Below are 17689 nucleotides of genomic sequence, written 5' to 3'. Positions count from 1 at the left end.
AGAATACAAAAACCTCCAATTTTATTTCAATTATGTAAAGTAATTTATCATATTTGACAACATTCATGAGAAAACTCATGTTAAACATGTCCCATAAGAAATTTCATTTTAGAATAATACATCTTAAATTTCATATGACAAGTGCTTTTTTATTGTTTTCGTTTAAAATACATCCTTACCCAATTAACTCAAAATTAAATGACAGAAAATTAATTATGTGGATAATATAAAAATTTCGAATACGTTGTTAAAACAATTTAATAGAACTCAATTAAAAATATCACCAAATTTATAAAAGACTTAAACTTAATTAAACCAATTTTTTTATTATAACATAACTTCAATATAATATTCAATAAATTATATATTTAATAAATTGTGGAAAGATAAACTTATGCATTGTATGCGTCACTTAACGATTTAACATACAATATAGCTATGTTCAACTTTTATTCTCAGAAAACAACCGGTTTACTGAGTGAGAGCGGAATCGTGAACCTTCCTGAAAGCGTTGCTCATATTTCAAGCTTGAAATCACTTGATTTGAGTGACTGCAAAAATCTTGAATGCATCCCACAGATGCTACCGTTTCTAAAACAACTGGTAGCATTGGATTGCCCATCAATTAGAAGAGTGATGTCAAATCGAAACCTCTCAGATTCAAAGGAGGGTGTCTTCAGATTTCATTTCACCAATGCCCAACAACTGGATTCAGGTGCTCGTGCTAACATTGAGGAGGATGCAAGGGTCAGGATGACCGACGATGCATATAGGTGTGTGTTCTTATGTTTTCCAGCGAGTGTTGTTCCTCATTGGTTCCCTTTTCGTTGCAAGGGACCTTCAGTAACTATAAGTGAAGATTTAAGTTTCTGCAGCGATGATAGGCTCATTGGTTTCGCTTTGTGTGTGGTTTTTGGATTGTTAGATAGCAATATTATTAGTCGCAGACGTAGTTCTTTTAGTTACCGCCTAAAATTTGAGTCTGATGACTATGGCACACAGATTATTCCAAATAATGATGTGCTAAATAACTATTTCACATGGAAAGATGACGTCAGAGTTATTGATAAAGATCACATATTTATGTGGAAATTTAACTTGGAGAGCCTAAGAAGGAGCGGCATGAACCTTAGGCTCAGTGATGCTCGCAGCTTCACTTTTGAGATCAGTCCATATGATTATAACTTTCAGTGGCCAGATTACTACTTAGTTGTGAATGAGTTAAAATCAGATGTGACAATAAAAGAATGCGGAATGTGCCCTCTTTATAGCACCGGAAGCAATGTTGCAGAGTCTTCAAAGGAGGATAGGAAGAGGAAGGCAGAAAGCTACTTAGTGGGCTAGTCTCTTGCTTTTCTGCTAATTGGTATTCCGTTGTTGGTTAGTGTGGCTTACAACCAATACTTGTTAATTACAAGTTTCAAAACGTTCAATTTTTATTATGAATTTCTCATTTTTTTTTTATTTTGTTTTATTTACATTTTCAATGGCATTTTACAGGTGGGTTCGATCAGACAAGATTTCTAAGTTATTGATGTAAGTTGGGTTGCTCCGTTGTCCCAAAGTTACATTTTCTTGAAACTCTTCATTCGTTAACTTCTTTAGCATATTTGGTTTTCATTTGCAGCGAAGGCATTATGAAATCTTTAGGAGCTGCATTTCATTTGCATGGATAATTCGTAAATTATTATCTTATGGATTTCTCAGTTGCATTCTCTCTTTTCTTATTCGTATGATTTCTTAGTTTTGAGGAGGCTTTGTAAGTTTCTGAATCCTAAATCCATAAGCATAAAATGTACTTAGTCATTTTTATCTCAGAATACAAAAACCTCCAATTGTATTTCAATTATGTAGAATAATTTATCATATTTGACAATATTCAGAAAACTCATGTTATACATGTCTCATAAGAAATTTCATTTTTGAATAATACATCTTAAATTTCCTATGACAAGTGTTTTTTTATTGTTTTCGTTTAAAATACATCCTTACCCAATTAACTCAATTAAATGACAGGAAATTATGAGGATAAATAAAAATTTCGAATACTTTGTTAAAACAATTTAATAAAACTCAATTAAAAATATCATCAAATTTATAAAAGACTTAAACTTAATTAAACCAATTTTTTTATTATAACATAACTTCAATAAAATATTCAATAAATTATATATTTAATAAATTGTGGAAAGATCGACTTCCGCATTGTATGCGTCACTTTTGTTCACTTGAATGGATTTGGAAGAGAGTAATTGAATGGATTTGAGAGGATTTAAAATTAAATTTTTTTAATTTATCACATCAATCAAATCCTAATTCTCACAAACGTTGCTTCCAAATTTACTCTCACTTACTTTCAAATTCACTTAAATAAACAACAACAAAATTTATCTTCAAATCTTCTCAAATCCAGTCAATGACTCTCTTTCAAATTCATTCAAGTGAACAAAGAGTTAACGATTCTACAATATACCTATGTTCAACCTTTACTCTCAGAAAACAACCGGTTTACTTTGTCAGTCTATTCTGTCAAAACCTATGGCCCAAAGGTAGTTTATGTAAGTATCGCGAAATGGCAAAATGATTGTCCAACTAAAATATTTGAAAGCATAATTGTCCTATCACTTTGAAAGGTTTCCACCAAAAGATGCATAAAGAAGTTGGTTCTCTGGCTCACTTAATTACAATTTTTTTAAAATAAAAAAAATTACAATCTTTCTATAATTCAAATCTAAACAAATTTCACTCCTTTTAATTAATTTTGAAAATAAGGAAGTTAAATAATTTTTTCAAACAAAAAAATTAATAAATATTTTTTTATAAAACTAAAATTAAATTTTAATAAAATAAAAATAGGTATGTGAGTTGGTGGGCTAATCCGGCCCACCACGGGTTCAACCCGCATGAGCCGGGTTTAAATCTGACCCGCATAAAAGAAATATAATTTTTTCAAACCTAACTCGACCCGAACCTGTGGTGGACCGAATTGGCCCGCAGTTTGTGACCCATTTTAACAACTCTACCATTATCACATCATAGAATTTTTCTTTGAAATGATCTCATCAATATTTCAAATCAATGTACATTTACACAATACAAATAAAAATAATAATAATAATAATTTATAATGATAAATATTTTTTAACTATTTTTTAAATATGCATATTTCGTTACTAGTTTTTCTACAATCTATTTTATTAATTTTATTATTTATTAAAAATCTATTTACAATAAATAATAATTATTTTTAAATGTTTTATTATTATAATAGTATAAAAGTTAATAGAAATATTTACTTTCATAACTGTTTTTCATATGTTGTATATACTTTTTAAAAGCACTTTTTTTTAATAGTTATTATAATATCTAATTTTTTAATTATCATAACAAAAAGAGTGATACCATTGGGAGACATGCCCCCTAAGTTTCCACGCGTATTAGTGATCAAAATTTGGAATTTATAATTATTGTGTAGGTCGTTGAGTCTTCAAATATTTTCTTTTCTTTTGTCTAGTTGCTGTAGTGGATGACTCATGCTTTATATTCGATTGACTAGTGTCTGGCCAGAACAAACAACTCCCACAGATATTTTGAGAGAACTGAATGGAAAGCTGTAGTGGAGATAGCTTTGGGCAAGGCAGTAGAATCATTATGACCAGTAGAGATAGACAAGTGCTTAAGAATGCTGGAGCTGATGATATCTACGAACTTAAAGAGTTGAATTTTCATGATTCTTTAAAACTTTTTAACTTACATGCTTTTAAACAAAATTCTTCGAAAGAAATTACTTACATGGACTTGTCAGTAAAGGTGTTGAGATATGCAAAAGGGGTTCCGTTAGTTCTCCAAATTTTGGGTTCATTGTTATATGGCAGACAAAGAGAAGCATGGGAAAGTCAGTTGCAAAACTTGGAGAAGTGCCAAGATCATGATATTTTCAATGTATTAAAATTAAGTTATGATGGGCTCTGAGAGGAGGAGAAGAATATATTTCTTGACATTGCTTGCTTTTACAGAGGACACGAGGAGATTGTAGTAGCAGAAACACTAGACGATTGTGATTTCTCTTCTAAGATTGGAATGGATGTTCTCAAAGATAAATGTCTCATATCTATCTTGGATGGTAGAATTGTGATGCACGATCTAATACAAGAAATGGGTCAAGAAATTGTTCGTAAAGAGTGTCCTCAACATCCTGGAAAACGCAGCCGATTGTTCAAGGCTGACGAAATTCATGAGATTTTAAGAAATAACAAGGTATGTTTTATTGTTATTCAATTGAAAGAGTCACATGGATTTATGTTATGATAAATTGATAACCATTGAGATGTTATTAAATAGCTTGCAATGCAACATTTATGTTTTTTTTTTCTAATTGCTTTGATACTTTCAGGGATCAGATGCAATACAATGTATATTACAAGATATAGACGAAATGGAAGAAGTTAAAGTACATGCAAAAGCTTTCAAAAAGATGAACAATCTTAGGATGATTGTGTTCTATTCTTAGGTAAGGAACAAAACATGTTAAATTTTGTGAATTTTTATAATAACTATAAAACTTATACTCAACATAATTTTGTTAGTTCACAGTGTGATCTTTTTAATAGTGGTATTTATGTAAAATATAGAGTCAATAGATAATGTAACTAAGAGTATACCGAAGAAAAATAGATAAAATTGCTTAAAACTTTATTTTAGTTTTTCTGTTACCTGATTCATTTACTTTCGTAGCAGAATTTACCAAAGTTGAAAAGGCTCAACCTGAGTTATTCTCCAAAACTTACTAGAATACCAGATCTTTCTCTTTTACCAAATATTAAAGAAATAATTCTGAGTCATTGTGAAAAGTTGATTCAAGTTCACTCTTCCAGATTTCTCAGCAAGCTCAGTTGTTTATTGTTAAATGGTTGTTATGGTCTGAAGAGTGTAACAATTCCCAGCAATATTCTAACCAGATCACCTGGATTGATTCTACTTTCCGATTGTCACGAGCTTGAAATGTTTCAAACCTGTGAAACTCAATCATGGCCTTTTCCATTATTATCATCAATCTGGGAAAGACCCCACTATAGAAGGGGTAAATCTATGCCTTTCATAAGACTAGATCCCAGTGAAATCTTCTCAATTACCTTTGATAGATACGAGGAGGAAGAAAAAGAAGTGACTAATAATGATATATACTTACAATGTGATGAAGTACTGACGAAACTAAGAGAAGGTGTACCCTTAAACTTTCAAAGTCTGAAGAAATTCTGTTTCTTAGATGTGTCTCACTGTTCTTCCCTTACAACCTTTCCATGTGACCTTTCTGAGACGAAATTCCTGAAGCAACTTTGTCTCCGTGATTGCTCAAAATTGGAAAATTTCCCCGAAATTGAGGACACGGTGGAAGGTCTAGCGGTTCTCATCTTAGACGGCACAGCCATACAGGCACTACCTTCATCCTTGTGGCGTTTGGTAGGGCTTGAACAACTGAGTATGCGAGGTTGCAAGAATCTTGAGATTATTCCATCTTCCATTGGAAGCCTCATCAGACTATGCAAGTTAGACATTACCTACTGTGAATCACTTCAAACTTTTCCAAGCACCATTTTCAAATTGAAGTTGAGGATACTTGATTTGTGTGGATGTTTAAGGTTGAGGACCTTCCCAGAGATCACGGAGCAGGCACAAACTTTTTCTCACATTAACTTAAAAGAAACGGCTATCAAAGAACTGCCTTCCTCATTTGGCAATTTGGTTAATCTTCGATCCCTGCAGCTCAACAAATGCACTGATCTCGAATCACTCCCAAACTCCATTGTTAATCTAAAGCGTCTCTGTAAACTTGATTGTTCGGGTTGTGCCAAATTAACAGAAATCCCAACACACATTGGTCGCTTGTCTTCATTAATGGAAATGTCACTGAGAAAGAGTGGAATCATGAACCTTCCCGAGAGCATGGCTCATCTTTCAAGCTTGAAATCGCTTGATTTAAGCGATTGCAAAAAGCTTGAATGCATCCCACCTATTCCACCGTTTCTAAAACAACTCGTAGCATTGGATTGCCCATCCATTAGAAGAGTGATGCCAAATTCTCTTGTTCGAAACCTCTCAGAGTCGAAGGAGGGTGTCTTCAAATTTCATTTCACCAATGCCCAACAACTGGATTCAGGTGCTCGTGCTAACATTGAGGAGGATGCAAGGCTCAGAATGACCGACGATGCATATAGGTCTGTGTTCTTCTGTTTTCCAGGGAGTGCAGTTCCTCATTGGTTCCCTTTTCGTGGTAATGGACCTTCAGTGAGTATAAATGAAGATTTAAGTTTCTGCAGCGATGACAGGCTCATTGGTTTCGCTTTGTGTGTTGTTTTTGAACTGTTAGACATGAATGATATTGAAGGTAGATACGGTTCTTTTAGTTACAGCCTAAAATTTGAATCTGATGATGATGGTACACAGATTATTCCAAATAATGATGTGCTAAACAACTATTTCAAATGGAATTATAAAGACAGAGTTGCCAATCAAGATCACGCATTCATGTGGAAATTTAACTTGGAGTCCCTGAGGACTAGCGGCATGAGCCTTAGGCTCCGTGATGCTCGCAGCTTCACTTTTGAGATCAGTCCGTATGATTATGACTTTCAGTGGCCAGATTACGACTCAGTTGTGAATGAGTTAAAATCAGTTGTCACAATAAAAGAATGCGGAATGTGTCCTCTTTATAGCACCGGAAGCAATGTTGCACAATTTTCGATGGAAACAAAACAAGATAAGAAGAGGAAGGCCGAAAGCTAGCTTGCCAGCTAGTCTCTTGCTCTTCTGGTAATTAGTCTTTTGGTGAGGATCTAAACTGGTTTATCACCAATACTCTTTAATTACAAGTTTCAATGTATCAGAATCCTTTCTTTATTGTCTTCTAGACAGTTTTTTCTATGCTCTTCTCTTCCTGCTTCTTTATTGTACTCTTTTACAGCTCCTCAGTGAAGAAAGTAAACATTGAAAAAACATATTCTTCCCTTTTCATAAACTTCCATTGAATTTATAATTATTTGAATAAAGGTTTAAACTATAGAATCTGGAAATATTTTCTTTGTTGATAAACTAGCAATTTTTTGGAATACAACCTTCTTAATTCTTAAAACTCACAACACTATAAAATTGAACCCTCCTCACTTGGTGTATACTGCCAACTTCCGTGGCTTCCCCTCACTCACACTCACTCTCACTTACAACTCACCCTGATTTTTCTTCTCTGCACGGTGCACAAAGTGCTTTTCTCTCTTTCACACAGATTTTGATTTCTACTGCACCGTATCAATTTGCTACTTTGGCTTCCAATTTATCATTTACAAAAGGAACAAGAATCCAAAACATGGTTACACTTTCGGTGGAGCTCACTTTCCACTTACAAAGTTTTCTTCTTTTTTCCGTGATTCAATTATCTTGTCCATTTAAAGAAAAACACGTGGGGTCCACACTTAAAGTTTACTTAACAAAAACAATCTTTTATAAAATGATCTAAATTTAGAGTCCATAATTATTCTGTAAATTGTTGAGCCTTAATTGACTCAATAGCTTAGTTATTATACGTGGCTGACCAGAACAAACAACACCGACAGATACTTTCACAAAGGAGAGTTCTTCATAGATCTTCATCATTCCCACTACATCTTCATCATCTTTCTAATTGATTCCAATGTCAGGAAGTTCTTCATCATTCCCGGTGTCTACTTCTCCCACTAGGTATGATGTGTTTCTCAGCTTCAGAGGGGAAGACACACGTTACAACTTCATTAGTCACCTTTTTGCAGCGCTGCAGAAAAATCACATCCAAGCATATATTGATGACAGACTACAAAGGGGCGAAGAAATTTCACCTGCACTAAATACTGCAATAGAAGAATCAAAGATATATGTTCTGATCTTCTCCGAAAACTATGCATCTTCGACGTGGTGTTTGAATGAACTGACTAAGATACTGGATTGCAAGAAGAGATATGGAAGGGATGTGATACCCGTTTTCTACAAGGTGGATCCAGCAACTGTCAGGAAACAGGAAAAGAGATACAAAGAAGCATTCGAAGAGCATGAACAGCGGTTTAAGGAAGACATGGACAAAGTGCAAGGATGGAAGAATGCTCTAACTGAAGCTGCTGGACTCGCCGGCCGGGATTCAAACGTTATCAGGTCACTATATTCAGATATTCAGTATCTCTTTTCATTTACTAAAATCTGTTGATCTCATCATAGTTCAAGTGTTTCTTTTTTTCCCTTTCTCTTAATGGGTCATGGATTTGATCATATCACTTTGTTACAGTTTAACTTTGTACAGGACTGTTCTCCAGTATCAAAAGTCACAAACAGTTACTGAAGAACTTTTGCGATCTTGATTTGCAATTTTTAAACCAATTAACCAAGCTAATATATGAAGATAATGTCGTATACTTACGTTAAACATCTCTTCAATGATGTTCACTCTTCTGAATTTTTCTTTAGCTTAGTTTAGCTTAGTGCTTGAATACTAAAACTTTATTTTTTAAATTATCTGTCAGGTCAGAAAACACACTTGTTGAAGGAATTGTGGAAGATATTTTGAAAAAATTGAATCTTTATTCCATTAGTTATGATGAAGGAATTATTGGCATTGAAAAACATATTGAAAGAATTCGATTCTTGATGCATTTTGAGTCATCAGATATTCGGATCATAGGAATTTGTGGCATGGGAGGAATAGGAAAAACTACAATTTCTCAACAAATACATCACATATTGGCAATGCAATTTGATTCCAGAAGCCTTGTTTTAGACACTCAAAAAAAAATAGAAAGAGATGGAATAGACACTGTCAGAGAAAAATATATGTCTGAGCTTCTAAATGAAGTACCATCCCCTAGTTTATACTACAGTGAAAGACTCAAACGAATGAGGAATCTCATAATTCTTGATGATGTTACTGATTCGGTTCAACTTAAACAATTGTTAAGAAGGCGTGATAGTTTTGGACAAGGCAGTAGAATCATTATAACCAGTAGAGACAAACAAGTGTTAAAGAATGCTGGAGCTGATGACATCTACGAAGTTAAGGAGTTGAATGATCTTGATTCTCTAAAACTTTTTATTTTACATGCTTTTAAACAAAACTCTTCACACGAAGCAACGTACAAGGACTTGACAGAAGAGGTGTTGAGATATGCAAAAGGAATTCCATTAGTTCTCCAAATTTTGGGCTCATTACTTTATGGCAGAACAAGAGAAGCATGGGAAAGTCAGTTACAAAAGTTGAAAAAATGCCAAGATCTTAATATTTTTATTGTGTTAAAATTAAGTTATGATGGGCTTGATGAGGAGCAAAAGAATATATTTCTTGACATCGCTTGCTTTTATAGGGGACACGAGGAGAGTGTGGTAGTAGAAAGACTAGATGACTGTGGTTTTTCTTCTAAGATTGAAATGGATATTCTCAAAGACAGAGGTCTAATATCTATCGTTGATGGTAGAATTGAAATGCACGATCTAATACAAGAAATGGGTCAAGAAATTGTTCGTAAAGAGTGTCCTCAATATCCTGGAAAACGTAGTCGATTGTGGAAGGCTGACGAAATTAACGAGGTTTTGAAAAAGAACAAGGTATGTTCTATTGTCACTCAATTGAAAGACATGGATTTACTTTTCTTAAATTGCAAACCACTAAGTTGTTATTAAACATATGGAATATTTCATGTTTATTTATTTTCCAATTACATTGATTTACTTTTAGGGGTCAGATGCAATTCAAGGTATCTTACTAGATTTGACGAAAATAAAAGAAGTTATAGTACATGGACAAGCTTTACGAAAGATGGATAATCTAAGGATGCTTATACTCTATGATTGTTATGATTGTTTTGATTATGTGCTTCCACTCAAATTCAAAGTGTCCCCTGCTTCATCTCTTGTAATTCTACCAGACACTTTAAAGATTCTTTATTGGAAAGGTTTCCCTCAACGATCTTTACCACCCAACTTTTGCCCAGAAAATCTAGTGAGACTCGAAATGCCAGACTGCCATCTTGAACAACTTTGGGAAGAAGATCAGGTTTTTCAAGTTCTCTATATCCTTTACGCTCTAAACTTACAAGTATTTTTCTGTACTATATATCTATCTACATGTTTTCATTAGCAATTCCTTTGTGCCTACTCCACATTATTTGTTTTTGATACTTCTTTTATTAGACCCACTAAATTATGCATATATCATTACAATCATATTTAGCATGCTTCTAAAGATAATTATAAATCAAATATGTAGAACATGCATTTGTTTGATGCATTTTGGTCCATGATTGTATTGTCTACCCATATTATGTGTGAGGTATCTGGATAGAGTGCTTGTTTTTTTACTTATTTGTGTGTGGGTAATCTATTCTAATGTATAAAAGATATCGAAATGTTATCTTTTCCTTTTGTATTATTTCAAACACCCCTATTTAATATAATCATTCTTGCTTATAACTACTAGATACATTACTAAAAAGAATTATCTTACTATAACTTTAAATTCTCAAAATTATTCATATATAAATGTACATCACCTATCATAAGTATATATTTTGGAAAATTCATTCCCAATTTTTTTATGTCAAAATAGTTCTTTCCACTCATGATAACTTCATAGTCAAACCGTCTTCAACATCTTTTTTTCTATAATAAGTTTTGTATTTAATATTTCGATCACAATATAATCTTAGATATCCCTCACACATGCTCATGAAAGGGTCAAAACATACCCATAAAAGGCCAAAACACACCCATAAAAGGACAAAATGCACATAAGGTCATACTCATAATGGTCATAAATGGAATCACATAATATATAACATCATGTATATCATATATTTATGTATACATATTCATGCATCTTATAGTCATCATCATCAATCTCATAGCATGACCTCGTTTCCTAATCGAAAAGGAAGATTCTTTTACTTCAATGATCACATAACTTGACTGACATCTTGATCATTTAGTGAAGTTTTTAGATATTTTAGTGAAGTTTTTATTAATTTTAGATATTTTAGTGAAGTTTTTATTAATTTTATTTATTAATATATTGACAAATAAGCAAAATATAACATTCATATCTTATAATTAATTGAAAAATTAAACAAGTGAAATATATAAATTTAATATCTTAATTAGAAAATATAAAAAAAATTGAATACTCACTTAACTAAATAAATTTAAATTTATTAAAGACTTGAACTTAATTAATCTATTTTTTTTTTATTATCATATAACTTCAATATAACCTGTAATAAATTATGTATTCAATAAATCACGGAAAGATGGATTTATACATTGTCTGCATCATTCAACATTAACATACAACCTACCTAAGGTTCAATTGTAACTCCCTTTGTCAGTTTATTCTTATAAGAGTAATGTCGTTTATTTAAATTTTTACAATATATTTTTATTAGAACGAAGAAGAGAGACGAGAAAAGATAAATAAAGGTAAGTAGTTGTCATCTATTATAAATTATTTTCATCAGGTTGAAATTATTAGGATGTAATATTAGATAGGAAACAAAACTATCAAATTTTGTTTAATTTTTTGTAATAACTATCAAATTTATAGCCACTATAATTTTGTTTGTTCAACGTAAACTAAACAGATAACGTAAGTAGGAGTTTATTGAAGAAAAATAAATAAGCTTCATTGTAGTTTTTCTTTATTACCTGATAATTTCCTTTTTCTGGCAGAGTTTACCGAAGTTGAAAAGGCTCAACCTGGATCATTCTAAGAAACTTACAAGAATACCAGACCTTTCCCTGTCACCAAATATTGAAGAAATAATTCTCAATAATTGTCCAAAGTTGATTAAAGTTCACTCTTCCATATTACTCACCAAGCTCAGTTATTTAGGTTTAGATAGATGTCATGATCTCAATAGTGTAACTGTTCCTAGCAATATTCTATCCAGATCACCAGGATCCATTAATCTTTCCAGGTGTTCGAATCTTGAAATATTTTCAACCAGTCAAACCCAAACATCTTATTCTCCACCATCGTCATCATTAATCGCTCCAATATTCCCTCGCGTCAAACTGGCGCGTCAATTGCAAACTGGATTTTCCTTACTGGATTGCTTGCCTGGACCTGAAAATATCATAAGATCCTATTACGGAAGCATTTTCTCCATTACTTTTGACCGATATTGGGAAGCAGATGAAGAAAAACAAGTGACTAATAATAATATATACGCATATGAGGAAATGCCGATACCACTCACTGGATATGAGCCCTTAAACTTTGGAATTTTGAAGAAGCTCTGTTTCATAGATCTCACAAACTGTTCTGACCTTACAATATTTCTATCTGACCTTTCTGAGATGAAATTCCTAAAGAAACTTTGTCTCCGTGGTTGCTCAAAATTGCAAAATTTCCCCGAGATTGAGGACACGATGGAAAATTTGGCGGTTCTAATCTTAGACGACACAGCCATACAGGCACTGCCTTCATCCTTGTGGCGTTTGGTAGGGCTTGAACAACTGAGTTTGCGAGATTGCAAGAATCTTGAGATTATTCCATCTTCCATTGGAAGCCTCACCAGACTATGCAAATTAGACCTTACCTACTGTAAATCACTTCAAACTTTTCCAAGTACCATTTTCAATTTGAAGTTGAGGAAACTTGATTTGTGTGGTTGCTTAAAGTTGAAGACCTTCCCAGAGATCACGGAGCAGGCACAAACTTTTGCTCACATAAACTTAACAGAAACGGCTATCAAAGATCTGCCTTCCTCATTTGGCAATTTGATTAATCTTCGATCCCTGCAGCTCAACAAATGCAGGGATCTCGAATCACTCCCAAACTCTATTGTTAATCTAAAGCATCTCTGTAAACTTGATTGTTCGGGATGTGCCAAATTAACAGAAATCCCAACACACATTGGTAGCCTGTCGTCATTAATGGAACTGTCACTGAGTGAGAGTGGAATCGTGAACCTTCCGGAAAGCATTGCTAATCTTACAAGCTTGAAATCACTTGATTTGAGTAGCTGCAAAAATCTTGAATGCATCCCAAAGATTCCAACGTTTCTAAAACAACTGGTGGCATTGGATTGCCCATCCATTAGACAAGTGAGGTCAAATTCTCTTGTTCAAAACCTCTCAAATTCCAAAGAGAGTTTCTTCAATTTTCATTTGACCAATGCTCAACAACTGGATTCGGGTGCTCGTGCTAACATTGAGGAGGATGCAAGGCTTAGGATGAGCAACGATGCATATAGGTCTGTGTTTTTCTGTTTTTCAGGGAGTGCAATTCCTCATTGGTTTCGTTTTCGTGGCAAGGGACGTTCAGTGACTATAAATGAAGATTTAAGCTTCTGCAACGATGATAGGGTCATTGGTTTCGCTTTGTGTGTTGTTTTTGGACTGTTAGATACGAATGATATTGAAGCTAGACGTGGTTATTTTAGTTACAGCCTAAAATTTGAATCTGATGACGGTGGCACACACATTATTCCAAATAATGATTTGTTAAAAAGCTATTTCAAATGGAATGGTGAAGAGAGACCTATTGATCAAGATCACACATTCATGTGGAAATTTAACTTGGAGTCCCTAAAGACGAGCAGCATGAGCCTTAGACTCTGTGATGCTAGCAGCTTCACTTTTGAGATCAATCCGCTTGATTTTGACTTTCGGTGGCCAAATTACGACTCAGTTGTGGGAGAGTTCAAATCAGTTGTCACAATAAAAGAATGCGGCATATGCCCTCTTTATAGAAGCGGAAGCAATGTTACAGAGTCTTGAAGGGAAACAAAGGAAGATAGGAAGAGGAAGGCAGAAAGCTACTTAGTGTTCTGCTAATTGATCTTCCGTTGGTGAGTGTGGCTTATAACCAATACTTATTAATTACAAAATTTCAAAACGTTAAACTTTTATTATGAATTTCTCATTTTTAATTTATTTTGTTTTTATTTACATTTTTAATGGCATTTTACAGGTGGGTTCGTTCAGACAAGATTTGTAAGTTATTGTTAGATATAGTTTGATTTGTAAGTTATTGTTAGATATAGTTTGATTTGGACGTAAGTTGAGTTGCTCCGTTGTCCCAAAGTTACATTTTCTTGAAACTCTTCATTTTAATTTCTTTAGCATATTTTGGCTTTCATTTGCAGCGAAGGCATTATGAAATCTTGAGGAGCTGCATTTGCAAGGGTAATTCGTAAATGGGAAAATGTTTCTGCCAATTGAATATCATATCATTGTATTTGGATTGTGCATGGAGCTGTAAAACCATAAAATTGTTTATTGGTTAACTTGGATGACTGAAGATGATAAGAAGTTATTTGTTGTTGTTCTTCGTTTATTCACTTTGAGACACCTTGTTTCATTTGAGCAGTGACTTATAAAAGCTACTAGAGTGTGATGGTTAATTCTTTATAATTGTAGTTAGACAGTAAAGTCGAAGACAGTTTATTTGAATTTATAATTATTTGGATATAGGTTTAAAGACTCCTATTAAGAAGGTCTTCATTAATTATCTTATGATTTCTCAGTTGCATTCTCTCGTCTTATTCGTGTCTTAGTTTTGAGAGGCTTTGTAAGTTTCTGATTCCTTATTCCATAAGCATAAAAATAAATTTATCAAACACGTATTGATATCTACTATTTAAAAATATTTTATCTTTTTATCAATAAAATATCTGATTTGTAAAATAATAATATTTTTATTATTACAATATCTAATAATTTTTTATATTAATAATTTTAACATATTCAGTTTAAATTTAAATTGATACAATAATAATCATATATATTTAATATCTTTTTAAGAATTATATATTTTTCGATATGTATATAATTATGGTATACTATTATTTTCCAAATAAAAATACTGATATATCGGACGTGTCTTATCTGATACACATATTTTTTCTGAGTCAAGCACAAAACCATTCATACATATAATATATAAGGTCTTCAGATTTTTTAAATTAAAAACTCAATATCAATTATATGTCTTTATTGTCAAAATAAATTATATAAAAATGGTAAATAAATTATTAATGCGGGAGATTTTTTAATTTTATTTGTTGAAATTCTATTATACATAAACTAAAAAATGCTAATTTTTTACTATTTAAGATGTAATTTGTGGTTGTTAAAAATTGTTACAGATATTATTTTCAGCTATTAAAGTAATTGCCAAAACTACCTACGTCAAAACTTGTTTATTATTACAATAAATTTTACTAATTTTTTTATTTAATAATTTAATTTATATTTAATTAAATAATATATTTTAATGTTTTATTATTATTTGTTAAACTGCTACAATAATGTGAAAAACTGGTTGTCAAAATATTCCTTTCCATATTTAAATGTTTATATAGCTAATAAATCGAAATAATAATTAACGTAATAAAACCTCACGATATCATAGCCCACGAAAACATGTTAAAACAATTCAGCTAACAAATAGTTAAAACAATTACAATAATTTTTTTAAAACATTCATAATTCAAATATGAAAAACAAAATGATCTCAGTTTTTTTTAACAACACCAAATTAACAAAATAATCTCAGTCACAATAATTAATTAACAACACCAAATTGGCTCATTTTTTTTATCTCTTTGATAATTTCAAATACTACAAGATGTTAAACAGTCAAATAATTCACATTAGTAATTGGTTTTAGATTGTTAGAATAGTAGAAAAGTATATAATTAAACAGCTGACTCTGAATTATAAAATTCATTTTCATAAATATCAATACGAATAAAAAGTCAATTTCTCAACTACAAACTAGGTTTGGTTAGATTAATGTTTAAGTATAAGAAGTTGAAATGTTTGGTTAGATTAAATTTATTATTATATATTGTTTTTATACAATTTATTTACGTCTGAAATTTTTATCTCCTGTCCTTCATTCACCTTAATGTCAATCTTCCATTTTTTGCCTATTACATAGCATCGTGTTGGCCTTTATATTTATATGTGTTCAGATCAAGTTTTGCTTAGTCCCTTCCTTTTCAAAAATATATTGTGCTTTTCCTTTAAAATATATTTTAGTTTTACTTCCAATTGGATGAGTTGCATTGCCTTTTACTTTAATTTATAGGTGGAAACTCTTGAAGTTAATTTGTAGGCAACACTTCATTTCCCACTTCGTCCACTTTACTAAAGTTAATGCAAAGGTACTTTTGTTCTGAGAAGTATCCATTTCAAAGCATTGGAGCATCTTCTACATTTCTAATTAGTGGTCCTTGTGAGTCCTGCGAAGCAAGATGCTGCTAGAGAAGTTACTCGCTCCCTTGTCATGAAAACTACACCAGAAATTATATATATTTTGTTATTAAAAATTATTATCTTATGGATTTTAAAGTTAAAATGTTCTCTTTCTTTTATCTCTCCTTCTTTATTCGTGGGATTTCATTCGTTTGGAAGAGGCTTCGTAACTTTCTGATTTCTGAAAGCATAAAACCGTTCACACACACACACACACACATATATATATATATATATATATATATATATATATATATATATATATATATATATATAAGATTGTTTTGGCACGCTACAATAATACTGCTATATGAATCCATTATTCTTTACAAAAAAAACAGTGAATTAAAAGTAGAATCTCAATTAAATTTCTTTATAAGAAAATAAATTATATAAAAATGGTAAATAAATTATTAATAAATAACACCCTTATCTGCTTGAGATTTTTTTTTTTAATTTTACTTGTGTTTTACAAGGAGAGTATAATGTACTTAATAATTTTAAAAAATTACAAATTTAATAAAAGAGTCTTATTTTATCTTACACCATACCATTATCATAAATTTAGTAGTATGAATTTAGTTATGTTGGTATAGTGGTTAATAACAACTTAAAGATGCTAATTTGAACAAAATGACATAGATTGTGTAAGGACTAGGAGGACCGGTGTATTTATCCAATTGGGCCAATCCATTTTGATGGTAGTATATAAACAAAAGTTTTGAAATTTCGTGTCACTTTCTGCATGCATTTCTTCTTTCCAAAAATTTTTAAGTTTCCTTTTCTCCTTCTTCTCTCTACAATTTCTCTCTAAATTTTCTTCATCTCACTTCATCTGATCTACAATCAGATTGTGTCTAAATGATCTTGGTGTAAAGGACTTCTTCTTTCATCGATCAAGTTTGTGTTTTAAATGGATAAGTTTCGTTTCTTAAGTTTTTGTGAATTCTGGAAAATTCTGTCACATGCAAGACAATTCTATTGGTTGCATGTATACTTCAATCCTATTTTCTTCTTTCTAACTTCATTTATGGTCTGTTGGGTGGTCTTTCCTCACAAATCGGTGAAGTATGGGTGTTTATAGGATTTTCTGGTGGGAAAGTAATTTTTGGAAAAGTTAAACGTTGTTCTGTTCCGTCAAAAAGGTAAGGGAAGCTAGTTAATTTAACTAATTTGTGAATGATGTATGAAAATAGTAATGACATATGCCCTAGCCATGGTTAATCATACTTAAGAAGAGTTGGATTCATCTATGAAAGGTGGGTCCGAGCTCTAATCATCATGAGCCATCAACATGTTCTTAGTAAAATTGTGTGTATTTTAGACCTTGTATTAATGGTCAAATAGTATAGTATTTAATTTTAGGCCTTGTATTAAGGGCTAAGTATTGTATGGTTTGTAATCTTATTTTTAAAGAGTG

General features: G+C 31.9%; 1 protein-coding gene and 1 pseudogene across 4 annotated transcripts; both read left to right on the top strand.

Annotated features, from left to right (window-relative positions):
* The first annotated feature begins 3533 nt into the window (after window positions 1–3533).
* LOC128195452 (disease resistance protein RUN1-like) lies at window positions 3534–7261 on the top strand (annotated as a pseudogene).
* A 263-nt stretch (window positions 7262–7524) lies between these two features.
* On the top strand, window positions 7525–14478 carry LOC108318834 (disease resistance protein RPV1). Of its 4 annotated transcripts, XR_008250604.1 has the most exons (6): window positions 7525–8175; window positions 8541–9615; window positions 9746–10063; window positions 11731–13856; window positions 13979–14001; window positions 14154–14478. XR_008250604.1 is itself a non-coding variant. In XM_052880517.1 (4 exons), exons 1-4 carry the CDS (start codon window positions 7685–7687, stop codon window positions 13783–13785), a joined length of 3939 nt encoding a protein of 1312 aa, XP_052736477.1. In that variant the 5' UTR covers window positions 7525–7684; the 3' UTR covers window positions 13786–14478. The 4 variants fall into 4 exon arrangements, 1 of the variants encoding a protein (XP_052736477.1); XR_008250608.1 differs by lacking the exon at window positions 13979–14001; XR_008250606.1 differs by having other exon boundaries at window positions 13979–14478.
* The last annotated feature ends 3211 nt before the right edge of the window (window positions 14479–17689 follow it).

Source organism: Vigna angularis, chromosome 1 (assembly GCF_016808095.1).
Source record: "Vigna angularis cultivar LongXiaoDou No.4 chromosome 1, ASM1680809v1, whole genome shotgun sequence".
NCBI lineage: Eukaryota > Viridiplantae > Streptophyta > Magnoliopsida > Fabales > Fabaceae > Vigna > Vigna angularis.
Note: the sequence above shows the minus strand (reverse complement) of the source record. Positions and strands in the feature narration are given on the sequence as shown.

Bases quoted from the DNA above. Each gene is read 5' to 3' on its own strand.
- LOC108318834 (XM_052880517.1), top strand. From the start codon at position 7,685: ATGTCAGGAAGTTCTTCATCATTCCCGGTGTCTACTTCTCCCACTAGG. The intron at 8,176-8,540 runs GTCACTATATTC...ATTATCTGTCAG, and splicing joins CGGGATTCAAACGTTATCAG to GTCAGAAAACACACTTGTTG. The intron at 10,064-11,730 runs GTTTTTCAAGTT...TTTTTCTGGCAG, and splicing joins AACTTTGGGAAGAAGATCAG to AGTTTACCGAAGTTGAAAAG.